General features: G+C 47.1%; 1 protein-coding gene across 1 annotated transcript; it reads right to left on the bottom strand.

Moving 5' to 3' along the window:
• Positions 1-74: 74 nt before the first annotated feature.
• plxnb1a (plexin b1a) lies at positions 75-23,112 on the bottom strand (the record flags this gene model as incomplete). The annotated part of the gene is made up of 36 exons (XM_080534170.1): positions 75-179; positions 308-382; positions 1,861-1,936; positions 2,330-2,394; positions 2,672-2,819; positions 2,990-3,150; positions 3,390-3,562; positions 3,946-4,030; positions 4,218-4,321; positions 4,730-4,895; positions 5,261-5,407; positions 5,578-5,644; positions 5,942-6,120; positions 6,375-6,592; positions 6,739-6,839; positions 7,021-7,169; positions 7,423-7,599; positions 7,838-8,080; positions 8,551-8,788; positions 8,957-9,133; positions 9,689-9,825; positions 10,126-10,231; positions 12,137-12,288; positions 12,522-12,691; positions 12,914-13,034; positions 13,254-13,376; positions 14,057-14,155; positions 15,035-15,889; positions 16,338-16,446; positions 17,112-17,220; positions 17,728-17,884; positions 18,156-18,294; positions 18,462-18,562; positions 18,672-18,800; positions 19,937-20,119; positions 21,964-23,112. 36 exons carry the CDS (start codon positions 23,110-23,112, stop codon positions 75-77), a joined length of 6,693 nt encoding a protein of 2,230 aa, XP_080390296.1.
• Between the last annotated feature and the right edge of the window lie 3,923 nt (positions 23,113-27,035).

Here is a 27,035-nt window from a genome sequence, read left to right on the forward strand (position 1 = left end):
CCTTCACCTCCCTGCACCTGTGTCCAGGCCAGTCACAGGCTGTAGTTCAAAGGTCATACAGTCGTTCCGTGATGTCATAGGTCAGTGACTTTGTTCTCCACGGCAGCAGCGATCTGCTGGAGCCTGTACCCTAGCTGCATCTTCTGGGCTGTGGGGTCCTCCTCTAGAGCAGTGATGATCTGATGAACACACACACACACACACACACACACACACACACACATTAATGAGGGAAGTTGCTTTGATAGTGACTCAGTAAATGTTACCTGGAGAACCACATTGACAGAGATTGGTCATGCGGACTCACCTGATCATAATACTTGTTGATGTATTTGTACAACTCATGGAGCGCCACAAGGTAGTTCACCTCCCCAGAGTAGTTCTGTAGAGAGAGAGAGAAAGAGAAGGCAATGCTTACTTACTATATATTTTTTTATGTATCAACCTTTTTTTTCTGAATAAAAGTCTGAAACTTTAATTTTTTCATTGGAGACCAATGAGGTGTATGAGGAGGTATGTGTGTGTGTGTGTGTGTGTGTGTGTGTGTGTGTGTGTGTGTGTACATATGTGTGCATGCTTGTGTCTATTTGCCTATGTGTGCCTGTGTGTGAGTATTTATATGTGTGTGTGTGTGTGTGTGTACCGGTATGTGTGTTTATATAAATATATAATAATAATACATTAGACTTATATAGCGCTTTTCTAGACACTCAAAGACGCTTTACAGACTGATCGCGCAACCAGGGAAACGCCGACATGTGTAAAGGGAGCAAGACGCGAATCTAGCGGCATTTGGCTCATGAGTGAACGGCGAAAACGCCTGGTCGGCACAGCTTGGGATTCCATGGAAATTATAAGGAACTATGTGTGAAAGAGGCTTAAATGTTGAAATAACAGTAATACCATGTTCATTGATAAAATTACATAAGGGATGAAAAGGGGGGATGGCAGTTTTAGAAGGGGAATGTTGAAGCGCGCTGGACTGAGGAACGGTCTAGCATAGGCACAGCACATCGCCATAATAGCAATTTTTTTGTTATGCTTGTTGTAAATAAAAGTTCTATGATGCATGACATTAAACTAAGATAATAAGAAGGTTATCATAATTTATAAAATCTTTATGAATAAGTTATTACAGAAACAGTAAGTGACATTTATCGAGAGTGAAATCTGTTGTGGTATTTAAAAATGGCGGTTATCGATGAAGTCTATGAACATGGGATTCAGAATAAATTCAGATTAAAAGTCTGAAACCTTTTTTTCTGAATAAAAGTCTTAAACTTTTTTTTTTCTGAATAAAAGTCTCAACTTTTTTTTCAGAATAAAAGTCTGGTTTTTTTCTTCTGAATCCCATGTTCTGAAAAATAAAATTCTGAATAAAAGTCAGAAAAAATAAAATTCTGAATAAAAGTCAGATTTTTATTTTATTTTATAAAAGTCAATTTTTTTAAAATTCTGAATAAAAGTCAGAAAAAAAGAAATTCTGAATAAAACTGAATAAAGAAATTTATATATTTACATTTGTCATTCAGCAGACACTCTTGTACAGGGAGTTTTTCTTTTCTTTTACGAATTACAGTGTGGCTTTTAAATATGGGAAATAACCACACGAAGAAGGTCTATGACCGAAAGCTTGCAATACATTTGCGAGTGCACTTTTTTGCACTCGCAAAATATGGGAGATAACCACATAAAATATCACAATAACAACAAAGAAACTCTTTGACAGTGCAGTAGGTGCTAGTGTCCGGCTAGGGAGACATGCACCCAAGAAGTGGTTTATAGTGGTTCGTTTGCAGGAAAAGTGCTATACAAATAAAAAGTTATTATTATTATTATAGATTATACTGTGTAACATACACGAGACAGCTCAGCTAGGGCAGAATTCATCTCCTGGTCACTGGCAGATATGGTCTGTCTGATGTCTGCATAGTACCTGGAGGGAGAGGGAGGGAAGGAGGGAAGGAAGGAGCAACAGAGGAGTTTACCTGTCATAGAATTCATACACCATACGTCAGCCATAGTGTATTGTACTGAATGTGTACGAATGGCTTACAGTGCCCTCCATAAGTATTGGAAAGAGGAAGCATTTTGTCTTCTTTTAGCTCTAAACTAAAAGAGAGACTCAGCTTAAATGTAATGTTTTCTTTTTTTCAGATTGGTTTCACCATCATATAGACATTACAACCCATTTATACATAGGGCTCCAATTTCCCTCTACTCAGTCATTGCTACTCAGCTCAGTCCATACATGTTTGTGTACAGCTGTGGTGAGGCCAGTGCACGTGTGTGTGTGTGTGTGTGTGTGTGTGTGTCTGTGTGTTCTCACCTCTCCACCATCTGTTTATAGCGGGGGATGTCCCTGGCGTACAGGAGCTTGTTGATAGGAGAATCCTGCAGACAGAGACAGAGGAAGTCTCACACTCCAGGATTACACAAATTGGAATGGAGCGCAGTCAGTGCTAACAAGCTTTCTTTTTCCGTCTTTCTACATAAAAACAAATGCTTACACCTGCAGTTACAATATCAGATACTTCCATTTCTCTCTATGTATAAAAAATATTAAGAAAACATACACACAATACCAATCCAGCTACTCTCGACTGTATGCTTCCTGTCTGAGCCCCCAGGCCTGACCCCTCTGCCTCTCCTCTCCCTCTGATTGGCTCACCCGTCCCAGCTTGTGCTCGGCGATGGTGCAGGAGTCCATGAAGGTCTGGGCGATGACGGACAGGACGGCATCCACGTTGTCAGAACACTGAACGTCAAAGATGAACTGAGGGTTCTTCAGGATGTTGATCCAGAACCTCAGAGGTAAACTGGAAAACAAACAAAAAGAACTAACAATGAACACTGAGTATACAACAGTTATAATCGAATAACCAACAGTCAGTTGTGGTGACACTAGCCTATAATTGATTTGTTACAACCATCTGTGTGTTTGTGTGTGTGTGTGTGTGTGTGTGTGTACATGTGTGTTCAGTTCCACCTGTTGGTCTTCCAGATGTGGATGGTCTCGGGGTCAGTAATGTTGTGTTTAAGAGCCTGCTCGTCCAACAGGTCAAAGAAGTACTTGACGGCCAGTGGAACAGGACGACTGGTGCTCAGGATCACTGTGAACAGGTCGTCCACAAACTTCTGCAACGTGCCCTGAGGGAGGGGAGAGGTAGAGGAAGAGGGGAGTGGTGTGGAGAGAGGGGGAGGAGTAGGACGGAGAGAGACAGAGGGAGGGGGAAAAGAGGTAGAGAAAGAGAGAGATAGTATTGGGGATTAATATGGCCACAAGTATAAAAGTCACATATGCTGTAGGCCTGTGTGTTAGTATGAATAAAGCAACAATCATGAGTTTGTGTACTATTAAAGCTGTGTGTGTGTGTGTGTGTACCTACTTTCATAGACAGTAGACGTGTGAGGTAAATCTCAGGTATGGCCTTGGCCCTCTCTCTCTCTCTGTCTCTCACACTGCCTCGCCGGTGTTTGGGTAGGTCCGGTTCCTCACTGGCTTTCACCAGGTGCCACAGCCTCACCCCTCCCTCGTCACCATCATCCAACATGGGGGTCTCTGATAGAGGCAAACCACACACACACACACACACACACGCAAAACTGAAATCTAGAAATTCACCACCCAACTCAATAACCACCCTCCTACATACCATCATTTCAGAATGTGTGCCATCTATGGTTAGGGTTAACCCCATTAACAACCAAATGCATGGCCTCTGATCTTGTCCATAGCTGTGGAGGCTGGTGGAGGTAGAATTCGAAGGACAGGCATTATTACAATGCATGGAATGAGGAAGGAATGGTATCAAACACACGCTTGATATCATCCCTCATTCCATTCCATGCATTACAATGAGTCCGTCCGCTGATTTCTACCTCCACCAGCCTCCCCTGATCCACAGTGCTCCCCTGACGGTGTTAAAGGAGGCTGAGACTCACTCTCTCCAGGCATGTAGTCGTGACTGTCATGGTGGAGGTGTTTAGTGTTCCGGGGGACCAGGGCCACGGTAGCTCCGTCAGGGACCTACAGCACAGCCCAGTCACAGAACAAAGTTCACCGTTAGAAAACAGGAACATGAAGATGAGATTGACATAGGAACACTTCAAGTGGTTAAGTGGGGGGGGATGTGTAACGCAAGAGTGGGTAAAACACAATATTAGAATATGGATATTCATATAGACATTGTGTGTGTGTGTGTGTGACCTCTGACCTTGTAATGCTGTAAGGTGTTGAGGCGCTTCCAGGTGCCCTGCACCACCGAAGTCAGGTCTTCATCAGACAGGATCAGGTGACCAGCCACGCCCGCGCGCCACTCTGAGAAAACGCACATCACCACCTTTCAGATTCATTACTTTGATTTATCCAGCTAGACACCTGAGAACGATCACCTGAGAACGATCACCTGAGAACGAACCCTAACCCTAACCCTAAGGTGATCATGTTTACCATCTTAGACAAAATGTGAAGGTAGGATATTGCAGAGGTTTCCTTTATGTCTACCAAGTACAGGTATCAGTACCAAGCATGTCAAAGGAGACAATAATGTCACCTTCTCTGATACAAAGGAGCATACACCAATTCATTATGATTAAATACATTTCAATTCAACCAAAGTACAGTACAAGCTGTAGAATCGTTTTTTTTAAGTCACCTGCCTGGAGAAATTAAGGTGAAACATGAAGTCGTAGAAGTAGTAGTGGTAGTATAGTAGTGTTGTCTCACCCAGGTGTAGGGCATCGCTGTGGGGCCTCTGGGAGAAGGAGGTTCCCTTCCAAGCCTGTTCTAGAACCTTCTCCTTCACCTGCGTGATTGTGTCACAGTCTAGAACCTTGGCAGGAACTGACGGGGTGGCGCCCCCGCTGGCCGCCGGCATCAACACGTTCAGTGTCTGGAGGGTAGAACAAGCGTGGCTGGTTCTTTACCATTTCTACTGCCTGACTCCTTTTTGTGGCCTTGTGGCCCCCACTTGGCAGCATGAAACGTCAACATAGACAGGTGTTGTTTTGCTATCCTTCACTTAAACCAAGAAGGTAACATTGCGATATAGATAGCACTGTTACAATTTAACCCTGGCTGAGCTTCACAGGTAACTCTTGTGCTGTGTTGGAGCTTCCGTGTGTGTGTAATGTTTGTGTGTGTTTCGGTGTCAGTGTGTGTTCCCATCAGAGAGAGAGAGAGAGAGACAGAGTGTGTGTATTTTGAACAGTGTGTATGTGTGTGTTCTGACCAGTGTGTGTGTGTGTGTGCTCTCACCAGAGTACGGTACTCCACGTCCTCTCGGAGCAGCCTGTTGTCATTGAGTGTGTACTTAGCCTTCCCCGTCACGGCATCCACAGGCCCCTTATCCACCTGGTGCTTTATAGCTCTGAACAACATGTAGAAGGGCTCCCCTACCGACTCCTAAGACACACACACACACACACACACACACACACACACACTTTAGGCTTTTATTCATGATGCAGGAGGGTGGAAGAGGCAGATTGACACACACACCCTACCAACCAACCAGCCACCCACCCACACACACATACCCACACACACATACCCACACTCCCACACACACTCACCCTCAGGAAGGTGAACAGACAGATGGACATCCAGTTGGTCAGGAGCTTCTCCACCACTGATTCAGTTCTGAAACAGAAACAACGCACAGTATATTTAATTTAAATATGGAAACAAAAACAACCCAAAATCTCATCCAGTACTGATTAGATAGCCTTGTTTCGTCTTGGGATCACCTAAAGTTCATCTAGAGTTCATCTAAGGTTCACCTCGGAATTATCTAGTGTTCATCTAGGGTTCATCCAGGGTTCATCTAGGGTTCATCTAAGTTTTATCTAAGGTTCATCTAGCAGGGCAATAGACACGGAGATGAAGATTAACCTGGTGAAAGAACAGTTAAATAACCAGGTTGAATGAGCCTCTCACCTGCGCAGCATGAGTTTGGGGTTCTTAGCCACGTATTGCTCCACCAGGTCGTTGAGCAGAGTCTTGAGGATGTCGGTGAAGTACTCCAGTTTGCCATGGAGGGCGACGGTGAGCAGGGAGGCCACGTAGGCGCGGTCCCGGGGGGAAAAGGTACGCTGCACCTCCAACGTGTGGATGAACTACAAGAGGAGAGAGGAAATAGAATAAGTGACACAATAAAAATGATAATGATGGTACATCAGTTCTGCGTGTGTGTGTGTGTGTGTGTGTGTGTGTGTGTGTGTGTGTGTGTGTGTGGTTACCTTGGTGAGGAAGTGTTGGCTGTTGAAGAGGTTAGACAGCTGAACCCTGGTGGCTGTGTGTGTGTGTATGTGTGTGTGTGTGTGTGTGTGTGTGTGTGTGTGTGTATGTGTGTGTGTGCGTGCGTGGTCACCTTGGTGAGGAAAAGTTTGCTGTTGAGCAGGTTGGACAGCTGATTGAGGCCCTGTTCCACCGTCTGTCTGCGGCTCTCTGGGACGTCCAGGTCTCGTCTCAGTGGCGACTCCCGGTGGCCGGGGAAGAAAATGCGCTCTGCATATGCTCTGTAGTCGTGGAAGGGGATGCCTGAACCAACCAGGTCGCTCGACATGTCCATCATCTCTGTCATCAGGTCTGGAGAGAGAGAGAGGAGGGGGGAGAAGAGGGACAGGAGGGGGGGAGGAGAGGAGGGGAGGGGAGAGAAGAAGAGATTAAAATCAATCCATTACAATCCAATTATCTTCATTGGCATGAAATTGAGGTAATTGCATTCCACTCACCTGTGAACTCTTTCTTGCAGCGGTCTCTAACACTGGTCTCCAGATTCTCCAGCTGGATCTGCACCTTCTTATAATCCCTCATCGCCTGCTTACTCTTCCTCCTGACACACACACACACACACACACACACACACACGCACACGCACACGCACACACGCACACACGCACACACACGCACACACACGCCTTTAGTGTGTGTGTGTGTGTGTGTGTGTGTGTGTGTGTGTGTGTGTGTGTGCATGAATGCGTGTGTGCGGGTGTGTGTGTGTGTGTTCTTTGTACCTGTATATGAGGACTATGATGAGGACTATGAGGGCTACGATGGAGGCCCCCACCCCGACGCCGACCTGGGCCTCCAGAGGGAAGGTAGACGGGCCCTGGGTGTCGTACTGGACCCGCCCCAGGGAGAAGTTCAGATTCCCCATCTGGACCTGGGGCGGAGGGGGGAAGGCAGGGAGGAAGTGTCAATGGGAGATTCAGATTAATTGCAGGGCGGACCAAAACAAATAGCGCTGAGCAGAACCAAAAAAACAACATCTAGCAGCATGCTCACTAAAGTTTCTGAACAAAGACTTGTTGTATTGTTAAGTAATTCAAGGAGAGAGGACACAAGGATTCAAAGAGAGATGTCTGTGATGGGACTAATGTTTCTGGACAGGAAGGAGGAGGAAGTGGTCAACTCACGGTGAACTCAGGAAGTGAATCCATTCCTTCCTGTTTCCTGCTGGCCAGGACTGAGGGCTGCTGGGAAGGCGGCTCACAGTACAGGTGGTTGTGGGTAAGAGTCTTGACGGCACACACGCCCTCTCCAATCAGAGCCACCACCTCCTCCTTATAGATGGCCAGATCCAGGAACTCCCCCTGGAGAGAAGAGGAGAACAGTTTAGGGTGAGGAGAAGAGAGATGGAGAACAGTATAGGGTGTATATACTGCACCTCGACAGAGATGACACCAGGTTTGTGGTGGTAGGGTTAGCTGGGGTCAGGGTTACGGCTAAGGCTAGGGTTAGGTTAGTGTTCAGGTTTGCTTTTAATCAGTTGGAGAGTAATTGTAACTGAATTTAAACCAAGGGTGCCCAAATCTTTGCACCTCACTGTACCTCGACAGAGATGACACTTCCAGGTTTGTGGTGGTAGGGTTTGCTGGGGTCCTGCTGGTTGAGGTGGTAGAGGAGGGGGTTGCGTTCATAGATGAAGGTGCCTCCGGCCACTGAGCTGAAGTCAAAGTGGAGGTTGTCCAGGAGGAACTCCACCTGTACCCTGGCCCGCCACGCCTCCACCCCCACTGCTGGCGTGGCACACAGGATCAGACTGGAGCTGCTCACCACACAGCCTGACTCCACCTGGAGAGGTGGGGGGAGGAGGGGGAGATATAGTCAGTGAAAGAGAGAGAGTCAGTGAGGGAGGGAGAGAGAGAGAGAGTATTTAATTATGTATGTTCTGTCATCACCTACTGTCTTTAATAAGATATGTTTGCTTTGACAATGTATCAAGAGAGAGAGAGTGTGATGAAAGACGTGTGGTGCTGCTAACCACACAGCCAGAGTTGAGCATGGTACATACACATTGTTTTATTGTACAAAGAAACTTGATATTCCAATATAATAATATATTTTTAAAAATACACTGTAGCCAAGGACAACAATATAATTCAAGTGATTCTAATCTGAAGTGATTCTAAACTGAAAGTGATTCTAAAAGAAAAGAGTGCATCAAAAGATTCACTTGAAGACAAATCCAATTAGTGAATAAAAAATGATGCCCATTGATTTTTCATCATGATTATTCAACCCGTTAACACAGCTCAGGTCACCTGTTTGACAGTGCACAACGTCCCCTCAGGACAGTCTGGCTCGGGGACCATCCTCCGCCGCCTCGTCAGTGACTCCTCTCGTCCTCCCTCTGTGCCACTCTCTCCATCTCCACTCCTCCTCCTCCTCCTCCTCCTCTTCCGGGGAGCAAGAGAGTCCAGAGGGCTGAGGGTGACTTTGATCTTGGGCTCCTGCACCACATCCAGGTGTTGTCCGGTCACATGGATCAACCGGCCTCCACTGGGAACACACAGAGAGAGAGATACATCTAAAAACGTGCTGCTACGTGTATAGCAGGGGAGGCTGGTGGAGGTAGAAATCAGAGGATGGGCTCATTGTAATGCATGGAACGAAATGAGGGATGGTGGCAGTTTGTTGTGCTGAGGTTCCCCCCCCCCCACTCCTCACCTGATGAAGCTTTTGGAGGGAGCAGCCATGGTGATGTTGGGGTTTAAGGTGTAGTGGTACTGCCCTGCCTCCAGATGGCGCTGTGCTCTACCAAACCTCACAGTGATGGCCAGCGCTCCGGTGCTGTTAGTGCTGCCAGTCAGGCAGGTCAGCTGGTCTTCTAGGACCTCAGACGAACTGGAACATGAGGAGAGAATAAAGCTGTTATCAAAACTACTACTGAGTAGTAGTTTACAGTACACACTTGAGCATTTAAACACACCATATAAGTTATCATATTAAAAGGGGCGATCTGTAATTGGTACTTAAATGTTTGGACCTTTAAATGAATGGTAATAATATTGTTTTCATTCATTGCTTGTAAACAACAATTACAACAGTTACAACTATAATTGTCAGTCCTTGCATCCATAGCTATGTCTATGAAATTGAGAGTGGTGACATTCCTCCAGTGTCATCCCTGTTTACCAAAAAAAGTAATCTGAATAAGCCCATATAAGTCTCATGAAACTTATCAAAATAAACCTGGATTTGTTATGGAATACCACCCAGGGTTTGGAGTGGTTAATCTGGAGTCCAATTTAATTTCAATTCAATGGATTAACCCCCCCCCCAACACACACACACAGACACACACACACACTTTACTGAAATAAAACTGACTTGATCCCATTCCTGCTCATCAACTTTCTTTATCATCATTATCATACCAAAGCGGGTGTGGCCACTCACATGATGCATGGGATTCTTCCAATCAGAACGGAGACCTCACTGGGGTGTCCGGTTCTGAGCCTCTGGCCCCTGATGGTCAGCACTGACCCCCCCGCCTTGGGCCCCTTCTGGGGGGCAATGCCTGTCAGGACTGGGTCCTAGGGGTTGGGGGGGGGGGGGGGGGGGGGTGAGAGGACAGAATCCATTACTGAGTCCATTATCCACAATCAATGTTCTGATGGCCAAGCTTCTTTTTCGCACTACAAACTAAGCCAACTGAGCCAAGCTGAGCTGTGCTGGGCTGGCTTGGTAACACACCCACCATAGTTGCTGGAATAATGTGATCAGAACATACCAAACTGGTAGAGTACAGTTTGGCCCTGTCATGTGTAAAGCTCCCAGCTGTCCCCTCTTTTGTATCAAGATGTGTGTTATGACACGGTTGTTACTATAGTTACCTGGAAGCTGAATCTTTGAGCGGAAAGTCCGTGCCCACCCCCCTTCACCTCCACGGACACCTGGCCACTCCTCTCCCCCCCGCTGGCTCTGGTCTCACACACGATCCTGTACGAGAGATGGACATAGAGAGGTTGAACACACACACACACACACACAGAGGCCGAAGTTTCAGAGGAAACTTTCTTTGTACCGTATGTGACAGCTACACAACCTACTCTACAGGAGAGATGGAAGATTAGATAGTCTAGTCCAGAGGTTCCCAAACTTTTTTTAACCAAGGCACCCCTGAAGCTTTCCCCCTTCTCCAAGGCACCCCAACTCTACGAAGATTTTAAAAATGCCTCGGAGCTTAAACTAAAAACAATACACGATGAATTGGTTTGAAAATGTGTGTTTATATATAATACATAAGTATTGCCCCAATGAATTTTAACAAGATAATAAAAGTAATAAATGAACTGTAATGGATGGGCAAGAATGCATAGGTCAGTCAAACTATCGCTAAATTAAATAAAATTGTGGCCCTCAAGGATTGTACAATATGGGAGGAGACTCAGAGGGAATTCTTCACACAAATAAAATATCAAAGGCCTGTATAATCAATCAATGGAACAATGCTTTTTTGGGGGGCTTAAAATAATGCCTTAAAATGTAATTCTCATTTCAATGCTCATTCTGAGATTATTATTTCACATCTGAACCAAACGGGTAACTCACAACTATAATAATTTAACAATAATAATCATGACAGAATTGAGAATGAAAAATTGAGAGAAATACAAAACAAAGAAATATGTTGTGCGCATTAGTGGGACACATGCGCCTGCTTTTGGGAGCAGAGTCTCTCTAGAGAGATAGTGGACAGCGCGACACGCAGGTCCTGTTCCACTGACAGTCGCGTGCGTGTCTTGTTCTTGACGTATGCTAGAGAAGAAAAAGCCAGCTCGCACAAGTAGGAGGTTGGGAAGGGTAAAAGCACCTTGATGGCGCTCTCTGAGAGAGATGGATATTCATGTCCCACAAGCAGCCAAAACCTATCCAAACCTAGCTCACCATGTTTGAGCTTCAGTGTGCGGTCCATAATGAGCTCTGCCAGTTCATCTTGAGCTTTGCTGCTCAAACTAGCGGCTGATCAATGCTGATGAGAGGGGGTTGAACGGATCCCGGAGCCAGTCGAAGTCTTCGTTCATTGGAGGGAAATAGGACTCAAATCTCTCCTCCAGCATACGTAGGTGCGCAGCGATCAGATTCAAGAAAGACGCTGACTTGTGTGCTGCGTCATTGGCCGTCAACGTAAACATTTCAATGTTTTTCTTGGCCACCCCGTCTTGCCACCGTCTCAATTTGGATCGGAATCCGTTCAGTTTTACTGTCGCTGTCAGGATATTCTCAGCCTTCCCTTGCATTTTTATGTTGAGGTCATTAAGGTGGCTAAAAATATCTGCCAGATAAGCAAGCTTAATCCACCACGATTCATCTTCCAATTGTTCTTTGTATGGCAAGTCGTGCTCACTGACAAAAGTGATCAGTTCATCTCGGAGCTCATAGACACGGGATAACACCTTGCCCCGCGACAGCCAGCGGACCTCTGTGTGTAAGAGCCCCTCATGCTCGGACCCCATCTCATTGCACAATGTGCTGAACAGCCGTGACTTCAGCGGGCGTGATTTTACATAATTAACCATTTTCACCGCTTGGTCCAAGACTTCAGTGAGGAGTAGTTAGTTAGTAACTAGTAGGCCTAGTTAGTAAATTAATATCTTTCAAATTTGAGAAATATATCTTTTATTTGCTTATGAACTCCATTGCACATGTAATAAACAAACGTTTATTAATGTATTATTATTATAATTTTATATTATACTTTTTTTCGAGCAGATTTGGCGGCACCCCCGGACAGGTGCTGCGGCACCCCAGGGTGCCGCGGCACCCACTTTGGGAACCTCTGGTCTAGTCTACTGATTTGATGGTGCGTACTGTAGTGGGGTGTTTCTGTGGACAGTTCGTTACCTGGAGGAGATCTGGTATCTGCTGTGGAGGACGGTGCAGGGGACCCCAGCCACGGTGACAGAGTGTTGGATGTCCTCTGCTCTCTGTCCCAGGTTAGAGCCAGAGATGGTCACCACCGTCCCCCCCTCCACCGGCCCAGACAGGGGCTCCATCTGCAAACACACAGCCAGGGACAACACACTGTAACCACCTAGGTCACCACTGTGCCTGCCCCCCCCGCCCCCACCCCACACACACACACACACACACACTATAACAACCTAGGTCACCACTATGCCCCCCCCCCCCCACACACACACACACACACACTGTAGATTTGACCTAAGGCAGAAACCAACCGATTTCTCTCTCACATTCACACAGACACACACACACACAGCCTTACGTAGTGTATAACGGGCGCAGGACAGGTGTGTTTGACATCGTCAGTGCAGGAGTCTTGGTAGAGGCAGCTGGATCGGCCCGCCCCTCCGCACCACACACACCCGTACTTCTGGTCTGCCGTACGACACCGGCTACAGTCAGACCGGCCCACCGAACAGTTGAACAGAGTCACTGGAACAAAGAAAAGAGGGGGACGGGAGGGGAGGAGAGGAGTGGAGAGGTGAACAGAGGAGAGAGGAGAGAAGGGGAGGGGAGGAGAGGAGAGGGGACAGGAGGGGAGGTGTGGGGGAGAGGAGAGGAGAGGGGGACATGTTTTAAATTATAAATATGATAACATCAGGGGAACCTACTATGTAGATGGGTCAGTGGTATCAGCCGATCTCTATAACCTACCATGCAGGTTGTCGGCACTGTCGATCTGGAACATGTCTCTTCTCCTGTCGATCTGGAACATGTCTCTTCTCCTCACGTTGATCATGGCATCGTAATGCTCCACAGAGGCAGAGTAGGCATACTGGAACGACAACACAGCACTTGGTCTTAGTAGCGCACGCACACACACACACACACACACACACACACACACACACACACACACACACACACACACACACACACACACGCACACACACACACACACACACACATACACACACATACACACACATACACACACATACACACACACACACACACACACACACATGCGCACACACACAGAGGAATGTCTGACCTGGTGTAGCTGACAGGTAACGTAGTAGAGAGAGGGTTGCGTGTCATCTGTCTCCACGTAGGCGTCCACCACCACAGACTGTCCCTCGATGGTCAACACACACTCATAGTCCAGATCCTTATCCTGAACACACACACACACACACACACACACAGTAAATACAACATGCTTAATCAGAAACACAACAAACATTGGCATTTATACATGCTATCTTGGGTAAAGTTGAATACGAACTAGGGCTGCACGATTAATCGATTTTAAATCGAAATTGCAATTAGCTATGATGCAATTAGCAAATCGCAAAGCCTGCGATTTGGGATACGTTATACAGCATGTCGGAATCAATGTTTTTTCTTGTGTGTCAGTCATCCACACCAGTGTTTCCCCCGCAACCCCCAAGAAAAAGGAATTTATTACGGATGTAGACCCCAAACATCTGACAAGCAGTCTAAAATAGCAGCGTTTTTTAAACGCACCCAACCCGAATCTGGCGACAGTGGCAAGCCCATGGGCTCGTTGGTAACGTTAGTTCGCCAGTAATCTTGCATAGCCAGACCTATCTCCACACTTCTTTCAACCTTCTTTCAACCCGATCATGGGTCGCTTAAATGATATCGCGAATGATATTGCAATATCTGTCTGAAAATGTGCAATTTCCCCAAATTGTGCAGCCCTATTACGAACCACTGAAGTCAAGATAAACTGCAACATGCTAGAATAAGCATTGTGTACAAATTTGAGCTACATGGCTTGTACTTGGTGGAGGTGTGTGTGTGTGTGTGTGTGCACTACATAGTTATTACCTGGAACAGGTGGAGGTGTCGTCCCACCAGAGTGATCTTTCTCTCTGCATTGACAGGAAGCAGAGAGGAGCCCTGGACCTTCTCTACACATGGGCACTCCTGCTCACAGTACACATACATACACACACACACACACACAAAATTACACATACAACCAAACACACACACACAGCAGGACATATCTGACAACAACACTATCTTACGATAACCCTTATCAAGAGCAAAAAGGAGAACCAGTCATAAAATCCTGCAACAGCTTAAGACATACAGCTGAATGATGAAACAACTGACACCGACAGACAAAAAGCAAACAAAAAACTGCAGGCTCAGATTCAACTGAAGCCTGACATGACAGCTGACCGTTCTAATGACAACCAAGAGAAGAACCTTATGGCGACGCTGTGTACAAACAGAAACTAGACAGATCGTCTGTGTTGACGTTACAAACACAAACTAGACAGATCGTCTTGGGGAAGACAGAGGGAGGATATGTGGGAGGATATGTAAATGAACCTTTTTTTTCCCATCTATCTTTTTTTTTAATCTATCTAGATAGAAGATAAATATAGAAAACCTTTATGTATCTTCTATCAAATCTCTTTGATCATTTATTCATCGATGTAAGGGCCATTGATGCGAGGGCCACATCTGTTTACACAGGACCCCAGGCAGAGAAGCAACCTTGTTTGGAACTGTCTTATCGCATCTTAGAGGGTGACAACACAACTGCTCCGGGGAAGGTTGGTGGAGGTAGAAACCAGAGGACGGGCTCATTATAGACAGGGGTTTGAGACTATTCCTCATTCCATTACATGCATTACAACAAGTCCGTCCTCCGGTTTGTGCCTCCAACAGCCTCCCCTGGACCACACGCATCAGACCCATTACTTTCTCTGTTGCCCTAAAGGTGCATCAGCTAGTCAACCAATGACAGCGCACCACTCACAGCTAGCCAGCCAATCACATATCACCACTCACCGGCAGCTCAAGGTCAGAGGAGTCTGACTGGTAGTCTGATGCGGGGTCAGGGTCTGGGTCAAAGTCAGGGTCGGGGTGAGGTGTGTGGGGGTCGGAGGGCAGGTGTGTATGATCATCTTCAGTGGGTGTTGTAGCGGAGGACACTTGGGTGTCCACTTTTTCCTCTCCCTCCGTATCTCCCTTATCTTCCTCCGTCTCCCTCCCTCCCTCCGTCCTCTCCCAGTCCTTGGTCCAGGGTGTCGCGTCCGACCCAGGGGCGAGGCCGGCAAACAGGGCCACGCCGCCGGACGTGGTGGAGGTGACGTCAGAGGAGGAGGACAGGGCTTCCCCACCAGAGGGCTCCATCGCTGTGACGTCATCGGAGTCCGCCAGGCCGCTGGTGCTGCTGGGAAACGTAGTCTCAGAGGCTTCTGGCCAGCCTAGAGGTTCGGTCCCGGCGGCTAGGTCCTGGTCCGTTTCCCTGGTAACCCCTGTAGTCTTGGGGAGGCTCCCACCCCCCTCCATGGTGGGGTCTACAGAGGTGGTCCCTACGGCCAGACTCGTGCTGTCCTCCCGCAGGCTGGTGATCCTTTCCCCGGGTGCAGTGGTAGCCTGGGTGGCCTGGGAAGTCCAGAGGGTGGTGGTGGTGGGGGTTGTAGCGATGCTAGGTGTTAGGGTTGTAGGAACTGCGGTGGGCTCGGGGGTGGTGGGGAGTGTCACTGGCAGGGTGCTGGGGGGGGCAGTGCTGCTGCTGGTCGGGGGGGTGGAGGGGGTGACAGGTACGTCTGTGAGAGGGGGGGTCGTGGTGGCTGGGGAAGTTGGAGGCAGAGTGTCTAATGGTGTGGTCGTTGGAGGGGTAGGTGTCGGTGGTTTAAACTTTGAGATGAAAGACAGTGTGCAGAGATGGGGGGTGAGGGAGGAGAGAGGAGGAAGGGAAGTAGAGGAGGTAGGAGAGGAGAAAAGAGGGGAGGGAGAAGAGGAAGATGTAGACAGGGAGGGAGACCAGGGTAAAACAGGAGGATAGGTAAGGACATATAACAATAACCACATTGAAAGATCACACCTACAAAACTAGACATTAACTAAAAAAGACAGAAACACTGAAAACAAGGACATTGGGATGCTACCACGTAAACAGTGAATGTGCAAACAAACTACCACAGTTTTACTATGAAGCAGACCTCAATAACCCGGTTAGTCGATACTGTAGGCTAGGTATCAGGGTCTCATAACATGCATACTGCAGAGAAGCACCGATGATAACGGTTACCATGTCCGGTAAGTCACTGAGAACTCATTTCGTTTTTACAGTGTAATGACTCACGTGCTGGTTGTGAACGATGACGCCCTCCTCACAGGAGGGCCGATGGGTGCAGACATGCTGGTGGATACACCAGTTACAGCCCCAACGACTGCTCACACACCCTCGACACCTGGCAGAGAGAGAGAGAGAGAGAGAGAGAGAGAAGAATTGGAGAGAGAGGCAGAGGCAGAGAGGAAGAGGCAAAGAGAGAGAGAAAGAGAGAGGCAGAGGAAAAGAGAGGACAAGAGAGAGAGAAAGGCAGAGAAGAAGAAAGGGAGAGAAGCAGAGAGGCAGAGAGGAAGAGGCAGAGAGAGAGAAATGGTGGGTGACTGGTATCATTATTTTTTAATGAACTATAGTCATCTAGATTTTTGTGGCATATTGAAGTGACAACAAACAATGCACGTATCAAAAAAGAGGCCATTATTTGTTGTGTTCTCAGAGGCTCGTGGCATGTTAACCTGTGTGTAAATGGACTGACTTATATAGTGCCTTATTCCAAAGCGCTTTACAATGGCCTCTCATTCACCCATTCACACACACATTCACACACCAATGGCTGCAAGCTACCATGCAAGGCGCCAACCCGCTCATTGGGAGCAATTTGGGGTTCAGTGTCTTGCCCAAGGACACTCCGACATGTGGCTAGCCGGGGCTCGAATCGCCGATCTGCCAACCTTGCGATCATTAGACGCCGGCTCTACGCTCTACGCCGGCTCTACCTCCTGCGCCACAGCCGCCCTGTGTGTCCTACGGTATGTTACAGTACTGTTCTAGTTCTGTGCTGTGACTTACGGCATGCGTCCAGAGAGCATCTGGACCACTCCGCAGTCATAGAAGGTGAACTCCGTTGCCGCCACCGTCACATTGAGGAACCGCAGGAACAGGGGCACTGTCACAGAGTCTGAGGAGAGAGAGGGAGAGAGAGGGAGAGAGAGAGAGAGAGAGAGAGAGAGAGAGAGAGAGAGAGAGAGAGAGAGAGAGAGAGAGAGAGAGAGAGAGAGAGAGAGAGCGAGAGGGAGAGACAACGCGTCAAAACACCCCATAATGACACTGGCCTGTCACTCGGATGCCATAGCAACGTGTACGTCCTGTCCCTGTCTGGACACCACCTCCAACGTGTGTTTGATACCATTCCTCATTCCGCTCCATGCATTTACATTGAGCCTCCGTCCTCTGATTTCTACCTCCACTAGCCTCCCCTGGGGTAGAGCCAGATCTGATCTGACACAGTAGGTAGATCCAGGATGGTAGCAGTACAACCGTGGCCTGATAAGCTAGGACTTAAGGCATAATTGCTTACACCTATCTAATCCTTTCAGATCTACACAAGTATCTATGAGACAGGAGGGGGTTGTTCTCTGGACAGGGTTGTAGTGTTCCTCCCCTGGTGTTACAGTATGTCACTCACCCTGGCCCTGGCCAATCAGAGGCAGCCTGCTGGCGTCGGGGGTGGAGCATGTCACGCCAGTGTGTGTGACGGAGGCGGGGCTCTCTGCATCCTGGAACACACAGGAGTAGGCTTCTCCTCCTGATAGGTTGGGAAGGCCTGCCACTGACACTGATATCTACAGGGGGGGAGGGAGGGAGGGAGGGAGAGAGAGAGAGAGAGAGGGAAGGAGGGAGGGAGGGAGAGAGAGAGAGAGAGAGGGAGGGAGTGAGTGAGGGAGGGAGTGAGAGAGAGGGAGGGAGGGAGATTGGACATGAGAGGGGAGGAGAGACAGACAGACACAAACACACGGTATAAACAGATTTTCGTTTTTCCATATGCAGTTTGTTACAAGTAGTTCCTCCCTCGTGCAGTGTGTGTGTATGTGTGTGCACGCATGTGTGCCTTACATCGCTCTTCAGTCCTCGGCTGATGTTGTACAGGCTCAGTGATTGGACACTGAGACACTGCTGCTTCTGTGATTGGTCAAAACTCCACAGCCACTGACCCTGCAGCTCCCCCTGATGGCACTCCACCCGCTGGCCACACCTGACAAGTATTTATTTGATTGTTTATTTGGCAGGGACAATGTACATCAAAGAATGCACCAGGATTAGCCAAGAAGGCTAGTTTTCAGTCCCTGAGGGTGAGGGTGTGGGTGAAGGGTTAGGAGTTAGTTAGGGTGAGGGGGTTAAGGGCTAGGGGGTTGTCCTCACCTGCCCTCCAGGACACACCAGCCACAGTAGGGGTCTCTGGCTGCCAGACAGGACTGACAATCCAGGTGGTCTCCACACTCTGCTACAGGACGCTTCTCCACCTGAGACAACAACATTAACTATGACCCCTGGAGATGTGTGTATGTGTGTGTACACATTAGTGTCTGTGTGTGTGTGTGTGTTTGTGTGTGTGTACGCATGCGGACTCACCGCAGTGCTGGTCATGATGTAGATGTGTGTGTGCGTCTGGTCCAGCAGCAGATCACTGTTGATGGGAGAGTTGGGCTGGATGGACATGGTATCATACCTCTCTACCTTACCTCCCGGGCCCAAGAACACCTGTACAGAACCATTAGGGGCTTCAAACCAAACATCTCAGGGGTTTACACACCACAGGGTTTCACACCATACACTCTCTCTGGGCTTTACACACTATAGGGTTTTTACAGACGACTGAGCTTTACACCCATCAATTATCTCTATACACACTACAAGGTTTTACATACTACAGGGCTTTACACACATTATTTATTTTCACACTGTCCTTTCAAGCACAATTTCACCAAATATGGTGGGTGTGTAACCAGGCCAGGCCAGTACAGCTCAGCTGTAGAATCCAGAAAACACTTCAACACTGAAAAAAGAGACAAAAGCAATTCCTCACTATTTGTCTGATCTGAAAGTGAATTAACGTTACATTTATGACCCCCCATGAGGGCCGGTGGTCTCTTTGGAGGCAGCTAATGGTGGTCCGAATACAGAATAAGACTGCAGGATCATAACGAGGAGGTAAGGGTTAATCAGATTACCAGCCAGATAATCTAATCTGTCGGATGCCTAGACACCTTCTACTAAGTAATCCTGAGACCTTCAACTCTCATGTTACCTGGGCGTAACCAGATTACCACAGGCTACAAGTCACCTTCCATTACATCTCTCAGGGATCAACATGCTGCGAGTAGGAATCAAATGTCTTGTCATGTGCCATTTCTCTCGGCACCTTATAGTGAGCGGAGGTCCGTCTGTTTGTGTGTAGTGTGTGTGCGTGTGTGTGCACGCTCATGCGCGTGCGCTGTGGAATTCGGGTCTGCAGCGATGAGATAATCCTTTTATAATGGGCTACTTCAGTCAGCTGCATGGTGAACTCCTTTGATCAGGTACCTCAAAGCCCCTTGTGTGTGTGTGTGTGTGTGTGTGTGTGTGTGTGTGTCTACTAGACAATACCCAGCTGTATCTGACCAGAGGTACCGGTATGTCTACCAGTCACTATCTAGATCTAAATCATGAGAGTAACACCTAAACTTGTTTCTACATCCACACTAGTACACTAGCACACTGAATGCATGCATTACAATGACCCTGTCCTGGGATTTCTACCTTCTCCAGCCTCCACTGTCTAAGGTGTATGCTAGTGCGGACATTAAAACACAGCCTCTAGTGTGCTCCCAGAAGTACAGGACTGTGGAGTACACTACCTTATGTAGGTTCCCTTTGGAGTCTCCCAGGAAGGCGATGGTGTGACCTTCCCTCACACTGACGGCGACAGCCGTGAGACGGGCGGACGGACTGTCCAATACTGCCTCAGCTTCCAGCGGAACCCGGCTCGCCATTGGACTAGGGGTGTGGTCAGAGCCACAGGGATATGCCTTCAAGGTGTTCTGGAACACACACAACAAACGATACACAATTGTTTTCTAGTTTTAAGGTCTAAATGTGTTGTGTTGTTATTGACTGTTCTTTATGTGTGTCATTTGCCAAAGAAAATATTTTTTTGTTTATAGATGTGATAGGTACAGGTGATGACAAGAATGCTTTTGGAATTTAATTGGAAAGTAACCTGATTATGAATAACATGAATGCTCCCATTCAGGCATATCACATAATGGTCTTGCTATGCAATACTGTTCTTTCATAGTTTCCTAACATTGACTCATAGCCACAGATCCACTCAGTCTCCATAAGAGGATTAAAACTAGATTAGATTGGACGCGTTCAAACTAAGACTTGCTCCTTTTGCGTAACACCCTCAAATCCTACACAAAGTCCTCTGCCAAATAAGATAAAAAGATGCTCTTTTATTCCCTATTTTCTTGTTTACTCATGAGTTTTTTCATGGGTTATTATTTACTAAATGAACCCTCTGTTCCATCCATCTATTCCGTCTCCCCGAACATCAAAGGGAACATCTTCCCCATCGATGTCAGACCTCATTTGCCAGTCGGCTAGCTGAGTCTGGCTAGTTTGTTTTATTGATCCCTAACGATGTCATTAGAATGTTCCGGGGCTTGGCAGAGCCCTGGTGAGCTGCAGGCGGGGGGTCGCACTGGGGTCATGGCCTGCAGAGTTAGCCTACCTCCCAGGCTTCTGGGATATTCTGCCTGTTCACCACGGACCACAGGGCTCACTAAGGGGCTGTAGGTTCCCTCTACTCTGACCCCAGCCTCTTAAGACGGCCCCAGGCCTTTACTTTGACATAGAAGACTACCTCCAACTCCTCTCCCTGAGGCTGCCCCAACCCTAGCCTCTCTTAAAGCTGCCCTCGCCCCTTTCCCTGGCCTAGAAAACTACACCCAACTCCTCTCTCTCAGACTGCAGAGAGGTAGTAGCGCATACCATAAAATAAAATAATGGCGTTTCTCTCTGGGTTAAGATTGAACCTCTAAGACTACCCTCACTCTGCCCTCTGACCATGGAAGCTAAACAGCCATTAGGGTGTGGTTAGCTAATGCAAGGTAGAACTAGCTACTGTAGATAGAATATGTAGCATTGGTAGTCCCCATACAATAGCATAATAATAAGCTTTCTCTCTGAGTTAAGATTGGCCCAACCCCTCGCTCCTCTCTCTGAACATGCAAGCCATTAGTGTGTGGCTAGCTAAAGCAAGGTAGAACTAGCTAATATAGGTAGAATATATACTGTAGTACTGGTAGTCGTCCCCATACAATCGCATAATAATGACCTTTCCCTCTGTGTTCAAATTGGCCCAACCCCCACTGAGACTGGCCCAGCTCATCTCTCTGACCATGGAAGCTTATGACTCATTAGAGAAGCACAGCTGCGGTAGGACCACAGAATCACAATGAAACTGAATTGAATTATCTTCCTATCAGGTAGAACTAGACTGCTCCTAGCTCTCTTTCGCTGACCACGGCAACCAACAAGCCATTACAGAAGCTAAAGAAAGACAGGACGAGGATCACTAGAAGATGCATCAGTTGGTTGCTTCCTGAGCATAGAATAGATAACGGCCTTTTCTCTCTGCATTAGGGTCGTCCCTGCTTCTCTGAGACTGCCTGAGTTCCTCATTCTGACTAATAACAATGCAATGGAAAACATGAACTATTCTATTCAACAACATTCTATTCTTCTACTCTGTTCTATTATATTCCATTCTATTCAATATGATACATGTGTTATTACACTGTTATAACAGCTCCAGTATAACAAAGACAATGTAACAGTAGATGCTCAGTAACAGCTGCCGTTCCTGTGATGTCCTTACCGTGGGCAGGTTGGCACAGCTGGACTTGACCTCGTACTCAATGTAGGCCACCTCCCCTCCGGCCACGCCACCCCCCTCCACCCGGCCGTCCTGGGTGTAGCAGAGGTCTCTGGTGGCGTCAATGCGGCGGTCCAGCTCATCCAGGGGGTAAACACACAGAGCCGAGGCTTCCGATTGGCCGTTGGAGGAGCTGATGCGGGTGGAGAAGACCCCCAGCAGAGACTCACCCTCCCAGCCTCCACCCTGACCTCCACCCTGACCCACCTGGGCAGCCTGGAGGAGATTGTAGTTCCTCCCTGAGGAGGAAGAGGAGGAGGAAGAGGAGGAGCGGCAGACTAAAGGCACCTCCACGTAGGAGTAGTACGACGTATCGTCCAGACACACACGGGCGGCGTAGGTCCGATACTCCCGCGACAACGCCTTGATGTCACGCCGGTAGAACAGAAAGTAGACGTACGCACGACGGGCGAACGCCGTTACAAAATGGTGGTCGTACTCCGACAGCCTCCCCGCCACGGCGAGCTTGGCCGTCTCCTCGTATGAGAACACGGGCTCCAGCGCCAGGTGACGTGTGGAGATGGGCGGGTGGCTGCTGGTGTAGCCCCGCCCCACGTACATCACGGCCCGCTCCCCGCCGCGTGGCCCCACCACCAGCCCGACCGTCGACACCTCGGGGGCATTGGCCGCCACATACTGCGTGTCCACGGGCCGCTCTGCGGAGAACAGCACCGCGCTCACCGACGCCAGGCTACGCTTCTGACACACCCCCTGGTGGACACTCCCACACGTGATGAGGTCACCGGCCTGGGCGTCGACCAGGAGGAGCTTGTTGTGGTTAGAGGTGTGGACCGCCTGGGGGCAGTTGGCCAGGGTGACGGGGGGGAGGCAGTCCTTGCTGTCGGTGACGGGGCCGGTCCGCTCCTCCTGCTCCAGACGGAGACCGTCCAGCCCAGCCAGCTGAAAGAGGTGGTCCCTGGCCCCCACGTACACAGTCCCTACTGAGGGGTCCGGGTGGAGGGCGAGGTGCTGGAAGGCTGTGTCATTTCGGGAGAACCGAGGGTAGGAGCGGGCGGCGAGGGGGCGAGAGGAGTTGATGAAGAGGAGGAGGATGAAAAGCAGGGCGGAGATCGGAGCCTTCCCTCGTGGCATGGTAAATATTCTGGATGAGAGGAGAGGGGGACCAGGGAGAGAGAAGAGGAGGATCGGGATGAGTAAAGCTGGAGAGAAGACTCTGACAGATGCTGTTGTTGTTAAGTTCATGTGAGATTAAAAAAGGAGTTTCCAAACACTAAAGTTGCACACAAGATTCCCGTTACTCTTAGATGTCAAAATGACATTTGGCAACAATCATTTAGACCAAAAACTCCTCCTTTTCAAACCTCTATAAACTTTTCAAAATGTCTATCTTCTTGCATCATGAGGTAGAACACAGTATTTCAGAGGATCATTATACAGTATGTTCATGACTCAATGAATTAGAAGCCATGTCTGTGCATGACTATGAATCACATCTCACCATTGGTGTCCAACGTAGCGCTGAAGAAGCTCTTCACCTGTAGAGACACATAACACAACAGGGTTAGGAAATATCCTAATCTTCACACTGGTGATCACGGGAGGCTGATGGGGGTAGAAATCGGAAGACAAGCTCATTGTAAATACATTGAATTATACCATTCCTCATTCCATTCCATGCCTTACAATTCATCCAAGACTCAAGTTCTGTTAGTTTAGGTATGAGAAACACATGCATTTGAATTGCTGCTAAATGGTAAATGGACTGCACTTACAGTATATAGCGCCTTATTCCAAAGCACTTTACAATGACCTCTCATTCACCCATTCACACACCAATGGCGGCAAGCTACCAGGCAAGGCGCCGGACCCGCTCATTGGGAGCAATTTGGGGTTCAGTGTCTTGCCCAAGGACACCTCGACACATGGCCAGCCGGGGATCGAACCGCAGAACCGTAGACCTTGCGATCATTAGACGCCAGCTCTTTTTTTTTTATCTTTTATTATAAAAATATTCTTTTAAATACAATCATAGCTATACATATTCATACATGTTCATTTTATAGCCTTCATTGTATTCTAATTCAAATAAAATAAATTAAAAACCAATAGATAAAAACAAAACACACCCATACCATTTTGGTATGAGATGCATCCATCTATTATTCCGTCAGTCCTTCATAACCAAGATAACCCTTTATCATAAATCAATAACAAATGAATGCAACACAAAAAACATCTTCAAAAATCTAAATCAAACTCCAACCCTCCATCCACCACCACTCGTATAAACCCACAATCCCTAATAAACAACTTCTCAAAATCTTTTTGCCCTGTCTTGTGCATCAGTCCCACATTCTTCCTGACCAATCCCTCAAAGACTTTCCACACCGTTATCCACTTTCCCTCAAATCTTGCTAAATTCCTCCTCAAATAAATTGCATACCTAGCCTGTGATAATACATAATTTAAACACCATATATTCACTCCCCTTCTCTTTCCCTCCACCCCAAAAACCACCATCCTCCTCCACTCCTGCATCCCCACCACCTCCACCCCCCAATGCTTCTTCACTAGTCCTTTCAACCTTTCTTCGAATCCCTTCATTTCTCTACATTCAAAAAGCATGTGCATTAAGTTCTCATCCTGTATCCCACACACATCACACTCCCTCGAAACTGTTCTGTCTACCTGATGCAACACCACCTTAGTATAAACCCTGTTATGCCTAAGCATAAAATCAAAATGAGTACATTCTAAACTATTATATTTTAAAAATAAATTCCTCCATATGTTCTTCACCTCCAATCCTGGGAACACCTGCCTCCACACCTTCTCTGCCGCAGGCTCCTTCACTCTGCTCTCCAACAGTGCCCAGTAGCACTCCTTCACCTTAACCGCTGAGAAGTCCCGCACTGTTTCCCCTTTCCCTAGTCTTAACTTAGGTAACTCTGTTTGCTCCTTCCCTTTTAACTCCCTATCTAACCTACTCACCCACTCCCCTGGTATACTCTGCTTTATTTTATTATACATGCTCACTATTTCTCCCCTTCTCATCTCCTCATCTGTTTCCCTAACAACTTCTATAATTGCCTGCTCTGATAGGAACCCTGGCACTACCTCATACCTAAAATCCCTTACTCTAATCAGTCCTGCCCTCCAGAAACTCCTAGATTCTAACATTTTCCCCTCTCTTCTTATTACAGGGTTCAATAAAACTGGAACATTTAGTATCTCCCCTCTCTTCTCACACTCATATCCTACCTGAGGCAAAAAACTACCCCAGGCTTTAAACACCTCTTTATAGAATTCCGGCACCCTATCATACGTCCGTACTTTAAAGCACATCAACAACCCATAATCCCCACCCCCCCCACATCTATGTACCCATTCCCTAAAGTATCCTTTCCATCCATGTCCTTCCTCCCCATACAAAAACCTTTTGACTGTTCTGACTCTCATTGCCCTCATCTTTACTTCCAAATCTACCAGTTTCAACCCTCCTTTATCATAATCTGCTACTAATACATCATACGCTATTTTAACCCCCTTTCCTCTCCACAAAAAATCTGACACTAACATCCTGGTTTCTTTTAGAACCCACTCTGGTACATTCAATACTCCTAATACATAAACATATTTTGACATTAACAGTGCATTAACAATTACAACTTTTCCCTTCAGTTTCATGTTCCTTTGCTTCCAATAATTCAATGTTGTTCTTATTTTATTCAAAACCCCTGTCCATGTGTAATCAACAGCCTCCCTGTCATCCTCTCCAAGATATATCCCCAACACTTTTATCATCCCCTTTACAATTTTCAAATCAAAAACACAATTGTCTGTATTCACTCCCCCTATACACAACATTTCAGACTTGTCAACATTCACTTTTGCACCAGAAGCCTTTCCATATATGTTTACACACCCCATTATTTTGTTCACACTATTTACATCCCTGACAGTACATGTCGTGTCATCTGCATATTGATGGATTATGCTAACTCCTCCCCCCGGCATATTTATTCCCTTAATTTCTTTCTCCTGCTTAATATACGCTGCCAATGGCTCCACAGATATGCTATATAGCAATGCTGACAGTGGACACCCTTGTCTTATTGATCTCCCCAAAGGGAAGGAGTCAGTCAATAATCCATCTATCTTTACTTTACTTCTTGCATTCTTATATAATAGTTCAATCCAATCCCTCATAACAGTCCCAATCCCAAAATGTTCCATTGTTTTCAATAAAAAAACATGTTCCACCCTGTCAAAAGCCTTATTTAAATCCAAAGATAACAATAAACCCCCTTCCTCCCTCATGTCCTTCACAACATCCCTTAATGTGCACATATTCTCTGCCACATCCCTCCCTGGGACTCCATAGGCCTGGGTAGGTGCAATCATGTTTTTCATTACTTTATTCAATCTATTTGCTAATACTTTTGCTATGGTTTTATAATCACAATTAAGTAATGATAATGCTCTATAATTCTGTAATTTGTTCCTGTCCCCTTTACCCTTATACAATAACGTGAGCACCCCCAAACCCATAGAGTCCGGAACAACCCTTTTATTCCCCATACACGTATACACTCTGCACAATATAGGGGCCAGGATGTCAACAAAAGCTTTATAAAATTCAGCCGTCAACCCATCCGAACCCGGACTCTTATTTGGGTTTAACCCCATGATGGCTGTCTTAACCTCCTCCACCCTTAGGTCTGCATCACACATTTTCCCTTCTTCTTCTGTCACCCTAGCTTCCACTGCTTCTAATACTTTATTCATACATTCCTCATTCACACCCCCAGATGTATATAGGTCTGTATAAAATGACTGCACAGTATCCATTATTCCCACTAAGTCTGTTATTATTTCACCTTTATCATTCTCTAATTCCTTAATTTTCCCTTTCTCTTTCTGTCTCTTCTCTAAACCTAAAAAGAATGCTGTACTCCTTTCTCCCTCAACCACATACCTTGCCCTACTCCTTACTAAAGCACCTTCACACTTTCTCTTCTCTAGCTCCCTCAAATCTTCCCTCACTCTCAAAT

This window comes from Nansenia antarctica (genome assembly GCF_963989245.1).
Source record: "Nansenia antarctica genome assembly, chromosome: 6".
NCBI lineage: Eukaryota > Metazoa > Chordata > Actinopteri > Argentiniformes > Microstomatidae > Nansenia > Nansenia antarctica.